The 6,501-nt window shown below is 54.5% G+C and overlaps 1 protein-coding gene across 3 annotated transcripts in view; it reads right to left on the bottom strand.

Annotated features, from left to right (window-relative positions):
* CAPN1 (calpain 1, (mu/I) large subunit) overlaps positions 1-6,501 on the bottom strand; it is a 38,379-nt gene that overhangs the window by 3,764 nt on the left and 28,114 nt on the right. For all 3 annotated transcript variants that reach the window (XM_011993552.1, XM_011993551.1, XM_011993553.1), the window contains 6 exons: positions 3,910-4,085; positions 3,031-3,042; positions 2,086-2,297; positions 1,941-1,980; positions 675-740; positions 533-590 (listed from right to left, as the gene is read on the bottom strand). In XM_011993552.1, the coding sequence (XP_011848942.1) occupies positions 533-590; positions 675-740; positions 1,941-1,980; positions 2,086-2,297; positions 3,031-3,042; positions 3,910-4,085 (564 nt within the window). The remainder of the gene's footprint in view (positions 1-532; positions 591-674; positions 741-1,940; positions 1,981-2,085; positions 2,298-3,030; positions 3,043-3,909; positions 4,086-6,501) is intronic.

Raw genomic sequence — 6,501 nt, 5'->3', positions numbered from 1 at the left:
TTTTTTTTTTTTTGAGACAGGGTCTTGCTCTGTTGCCCAGGCTGGAGTGCACTGATGTGATCACAGCTCACTGCAGCCTCAACCTCCCTGGGCTCAAGCCATCCTCCAAACTCAGCCTCCTGAGTAGCTGGGACTACAGGTGCACGCCACCAGGCCTGGCTAATTTTTGTACTTTTTTGTAGAGACGGGGTCTCTCCATATAGTCCAGGCTGGTCTTGAACCCCTGGGCTGAAGCGACTCCTGCCTTGGCCTCCCAGAGTGTTGGGACTACAGGTGTGAGCCACTGTGCCTGGCCAGGCTGTGTGTCTAATCTAACACAAAGGCACAGCACCCGAGCACAGGGATTCCCAGGACGGCAGGTCAGGAGGAAGAGTATGGGATGGAAATGGCAGGAAACCGGGCTCAGAAAAACTGGAGGGTTCCCGGATTCATGCAGACCAAGGGATGGGGTTCAGCTCAGTGTGTGGGCAGGGGCCTGGATTCTGACGTGGAAGAAATGGTGGGGTGGTGCAGCAGCCCCGCGGGGACTCACGTTTGCTGATGATCCTGTTGAGGATTGTCCGCAGCTCCTTCACGCTGATCTCCATGTCCTGGGGAGAGAGAGGAGGTGGCACCTGCCCCAGGAAAGGGCTGCCCCTCACAGGCCCCTCCCAACCCACCATGCCCCAACCTACCTCCCCTGCCAGCTGCCTGAAGAGGGCCTTGAAGTTCTCATCAATCTCCTCTTCTGAGAGCACTTGCTGGACCGAGAAGAGGGGAAAGCAGGTAAGAGAGGCCCTGGCCCTGCCTGTGTGGAGGTGGCTGGAGGGAGGGCTGAGGCCGCATATCTGCTACAAGTCACTTCGCTTCTCTGAGCCTCACTTTTCTTTTCTTTTTGAGACGGAGTCTCACTCTGTCACCCAGGTCGGAGTGCAGTGGTGCGATCTCAGTTCACTGCAACCTCCGCCTCCCGGGTTCAAGCCATTCTCCCTGCCTCAGCCTCCTGAGTAGCTGGGATTACAGGTGTGCACCACCATGCCCGGCTAATTTTTGTATTTTTAGTAGAGACGGGGTTTTGCCATGTTGGCCAGACTGGTCTCGAACTCCCGACCTCAGGTGATCTGCCCACTTCAGCCTCCCAAAGTGCTGGGATTGCAGGTGTGAGCCACCGCGCCCAGTTTGAGTCTCACTTTTCTAATCTGTGAAAAGGTAATCTTGTCCCTGCCCTTCCCAACTCCATGCCCAGGACTCGTGACCTAAATGAAGGGGGTGCTGTGCAGCTCAGGGAGTAAAAGGCAAGAGTTTGGGCCGGGTGCCATGGCTCATGCCTGTAATCCCAGCACTCTGGGAGGCCGAGGTGGGTGGATCACCTGAGGTGAAGAGTTCGAGACCTGCCTGGCCAATATGGTGAAACCTTGTCTCTACTAAAAATACAAAAATTAGCCGGGCGTGGCAGCGTGCGCCTGTAATCCCAGCTACTCCGCAGGCTGAGGCAGGAGAATCACCAGTGAGCCGAGATCACACCATTGCACTCCAGCCTGGGTGACAGAGTGAGACACTGTCTCAAAAAAAAAAAAAATAGGTAAGAGTTTGGATCCCTACTGTATGGCCTCAGGCAAGCTCCCTAACCTCTGTGAACCTGAATTTCCCATTCAGAGGAGGTATAGTAACAAGACCCGGACAGGGTTGATGTGGGGAGGAAATGAGGTAACACAGGTGAAGTGCTCAGCACAAACCCGCCACCAGGTGAGAGCTCAGGGCCTGTGCCATTAGTATCACAGGTCCTCTGCAAACTGTGAAGTGTTGGGTCGATGAGGGATTAGCATTACTCCTATGGCTCCCGCCAGGAGGGGATCTTCCCTGTTAGCAGGAACTCAGGGGACAGGACACCTGGGTCCCCATCACACACCCAGGGGTGAGGAAGAGAGGAGGACAGGGTCTGGTAGGGTGGGACCACGCACCTCGTCGGGGAGATTGGCCTGGATCTGGTCATCCAGCTCCCTGCAGAGAGTGGGGAGGAAAGGAGCCAGTCAGAGGGGGACAGCAGAGGGCCAAGCGGGGGAGATTGAGAGAGGGGAGAGTGGCAGGGGCTGGTCCATGACTCACGCGGTCCCAGCACTCTTCTCTGAGAAGAAGCGCAGCACGAAGTCGCCCTCCTTGTTGGGTTCGAAGGTAGAGGGCACCACCACATACTCCCCAGGTGGCAGGCGGAAGCGGGTGCTGACCTCTCGCAGGTTGATGAACTGCTCTGAGCGTGCCCGAGACGCATTGGCCAGGAAGAAATCGCGCTTCAAGTGTAGGGCCGGCTGGCCCACCAGCTGGCGGGAGGGAGGAGGGAGCAGGGCTGCAACTGCCCACTCAGCCCACCTTCAGGGGCCGCCCCCAGACCCAGACTCCAGGCTCCTTGTCCTGGCCAAGGGACTGGAGAGCTAGGACATGACTCACTCACAGCCTGTGTGACCCTAACAAGACATTTTGCCTCAGTTTCCTCATCTGTAAAATGTAACAACCCTACTTACTGCAGAGGAGAGGAGCACCAGATTGCAGATTAGGCATGTGTTTCAATAACATGGTCATTATTATCATCGGGAGCTTTCCCCAGGTCAGGCACTGCAGGGTACTCAGCACCTCACTTGCTGTTCTGCGGTTATGCCCATTTTACAGACACAAACACAGGCTCGGAGCTTAAGCAACTGCTCAAGGGTACAGAACTCTCAGCTTGTCTAATGCCCTGCTCCTGACGTTGCTGGACTGCCCTAGTTGGCACTTACTTGGTGTAGATGGGAAGGCAGGAAGAGCCTCATGTGTACATGTCAGACAGGAGCTCTGAGGACCAGGGCTCAAATCCAGCTCCCTCACTGACTACCTGTGCTGCCCCTTAGGAGGGCAATGTTTGCTCTGCCCACTGAACAGGTGGGGAGAAGCATTTTTCAAGCAGTGAAACAAGGTGACTTCTTAGCTCTCCAGGCCAGGGTGGGTTTGCCACTGGGCTGCTCCCCTGTGGCACCATCAGAGGTGTGTGACTGCAGGTGGGTCAAGTGCCACACCTACCTCCGGAGGGACCTGCAATAGAGACACATGGGAAGTCAGAGACGTGTGTTTGTCCCAGGGCGGGGTCACGGTGCGTGCTGGGCAGAGGTCCTGAGTTCTCAGACGGGACTGATGGGATGAGGAGGCAGAAGGCAGGGCCCTGGGGACCCAGATGTGGTCCCTGCACCAGAGCAGGGCCCCAGGAGGGAGGGCTCAGGCAGGGTCCTCTTGGTCCTGGGAATGTCTGCCCTAGGACTCCACTCTTGAGTCAGAGGCTCCAGGCCAGCCCTCGGGGTGGCCAACTGCAATGTTCCAAAGCCCAGGGACAAGAAAGGGCCACCGCAGGCTGCTGCCAGGGGGTCTGGGTGTGGGCCAAAACTGCCACCAGCGAGGTCCAGAAGTTTCTGTCCCTGTCTTGAGGGCAGTGTGTGAAGCAGGGCAGCTATAGGGCAAGAGCAAGGAGTTCTAATCACAGAACGACTGGCACAGCCGCACCTTGGCCGACAGGCCCTCCCTATCCCCTGTCTTTCTCCTGCCAGCTTCTGCTCACAGCCTCCAAGACGGAAAGCTCAGTACTTCCGGTGTCAGCTGAGCCAGCTCCCTCCTCCAAGAGTAGCAGGCCGCCCTCTAAGCGGGAGGTTAATCCCAGAATCTCCCTTCCCTGAGCCAACCCTCTTCCTCTCTTTCAGCCAGAGGGCCTCAGCAGGTGCCTCCTGGAGGCTGAGATCTCCCAGCCCTCAGGATGGTGGCGGGAGTGGAGAGTGGGAGTGTGGGGTGGAATTTGCGGGGAAGGCTACGGGCCCCGGCGCCCCCTGGCGGAAGCCTGCGTGCGCTGCGGGTGGGGGGGTGCCAGGTGCTCTGCCTGCTCAGTGAGATCCACGGGGGATCCATCCTGCTCACCTCGTAGACTGCAAAGCCAATAGTCTCCATGTCGCGGCCGAAACGGCGCTCGCGGCGGCGGTGCTTCTGCATAAGGGCGAGCACGAAGCTGCAGCCTGACTCGCGGTCCCCGTAGTCGTCCGGGTCATCCGTCTCATCCAGCCGGATCTTGAACTGGGGGTTCACCCAGAAGGTGGCTGCGGGCAGGTGAGGAGGCGGGGATCAGAGGCAGGGCGGGGCAGAGCCAAGTGGCCCCCAAGCCTCCCCAGCACGCTCCAGTGTGTGCATTCATTCATTCAACTGATATTACTGAGCGCAGGGAGCAGGCAGGGTGATGGGCAGGCTGGACCAGGCTCGGTCCGTGCCCTCAAGGCCTGTATTTGGAAACTAGAGGCTTAAGTGTGAGCAAGTCCATTAAGTTAGCGAGCAGAGCAATTGCAAAAAAAAAAAAAAAAGCAAGCAGAGTGGATCAGAGTAGGGGGCCTATGCGCTGAGACCCAAAGGGGCTGCCCTGGGAAGCCCTGAGAAGCAGAAGCCAGGCGGAGTGCACCCCAGAGCAGAGGTGGGGAAGGGCCCCACGCATCTGCGGACAGGGAGCACCTATAGAGGTTCCAGGGAACACGGAGATCCAGGGCAGCTGCAGGGCTCGCAGTAGCCGGCCAGGGGCTAGGGGCGTGTGGACTGAAGCAAAGGGTAAGGACCCTCCCACAGCTTGCAGCAAGGAGGGATGTGACTGCATTAGGACTCTAAAATGTGGCTAGAGTGCTGTGTGGACAAAGACTTAGAAGAGGGCAAGAGAAAAAGCAGGGGTCCGACAGGAGGCCACAGCCAGGCAGCAAGGGAAGGCAGGGGCTTGCATTTCTGGCAGTTGGGTCATTTTGCTGCCTGAAGAACCCTCTTGACTAAAACAACCCAGTGCGGGATAGAACGGTAAACTGCAAAACTTATTTTTAAAGGTACAGCATCCCCTGCCCTCCATTGACAATAATAATAATAAAGATAATAATAACTTGGGTGAGGATGTGGAGGGATCGGAACCTCACAGGATGCTGGCAGGAATGTAAAATGTTGCAGCTGCTCCAAAGAACCCTCTGGCAGTTTCTCAAAAGGTTAAACACAAAGCTTCGTATGACCCAGAAATTCCACTCCCAGCTCTATACCCAAGAGAAATGAAAACATGTGTCGATGCAAAGGCTTGTTCATAAGAGCGTGGCAGGGCGCGGTGGCTCACGCCTGTAATCCCAGCACTTTGGGAGGCCTAGGCGGACGGATCACTTGAAGTCAGGAGTTTTGAGACCAGCCTGGCCAATTTGGTGAAATCCCACCTCTACTAAAAATATAAAAATTAGCCTGCCATGGTGGCCCATGCCTGTAGTCCCAGCTACTTGGGAGGCTGAGGCAGAAGAATTGCTTAAACCCGGGAGGCAGAGGTTGCACTGAGCTGAGATCATACCATGGCATACCAGTCTGGGCGACAGAGTGAGACTCAGTCTCAAAAACAAATAAACAACCCATAAAATTAGCTGGGCGTGGTGGCGCATGCCTGTAATCCCAGCTACTCAGGAGGCTGAGGCAGGAGAATCACTTGAACACAGAGGCAGAGGTTGCAGTGAGCCAAGATCGTGCCACTGCACTCCAGCCTGGGTGGCGAGCAAGATTCCATCTCAAGAAAAAAAAAAAAAAAAAGAGAGAGAGAGAATGTTAATGGCTGCATTATTTATAACAGCTGAGTGGATGAAACTACCCAATTATCCATCAACTAAAGAGTGAATATACAAAATGTAGAGCCCAACAATGGAATACTATTTGGCAACCAAGAGGTACAACATACATGCTACAACATGGAGGAATCTTGAAAACATTATGCTAAGTGAAAAAGGCCAGCCACAAAGGACCATGTGTTATACGATCCTGTTCACACGAAATATCCCGAATAGGAAAATCCATAGAGATAAGAAGTAGATTCGTGGTTGCCAGGGCTGCCGGGAGGGCTGGGGAGTCATGGCTAAGGAGTACCTCATTTGTTTTTGGGATAATGAAATGTTCTAAAATTGACATGGTGATGGTTGCACAACTCTGTGAATATACTTTAAATAGTATATTTAAATTGTATATTTAATAGTATATTTAAATTGTAATACATGGTCAGGCGTGGTGGCTCATGCCTGTAATTCCTGCACTTTGGGAGTCCAAAGCAGCTGGATCACCTAAGGTCAGGAGTTTGAGACCAGCATGGCCAATGTGGTGAAACCCCGTCTGTACTAAAAATGCAAAAATTAGGTGGCCGTGGTGGCAGGAACCTGTAATCGCAGCTACCTAGAAGGCTGAGGTAGGAGAACTGCTTGAACCTAGGAGACGGAGGTTGCAGTGAGCCGAGATCACACCACTGCACTCCAGCCTGGGCAACAGAGCGAGACTCCGTCTCAATAAACAAACAAACGAACAAACAAATAAATAAAATAAATTGTAATATACTTCAGTATATTTAAATTGTATATTTAAAAGTATATTTAAGGCTGGGCGCGATGGCTCAAGCCTGTAATCCCAGCACTTTGGGAGGCCGAGACGGGCGGATCACAAGGTCAGGAGATCGAGACCATCCTGGCTAACCCG

Source organism: Mandrillus leucophaeus, unplaced genomic scaffold (assembly GCF_000951045.1).
Source record: "Mandrillus leucophaeus isolate KB7577 unplaced genomic scaffold, Mleu.le_1.0 Scaffold43, whole genome shotgun sequence".
Taxonomy (NCBI): Eukaryota; Metazoa; Chordata; class Mammalia; order Primates; family Cercopithecidae; genus Mandrillus; species Mandrillus leucophaeus.
The sequence above is the reverse complement of the archived record's forward strand: the minus strand, read 5'-3'. Positions and strand labels throughout refer to the sequence as shown.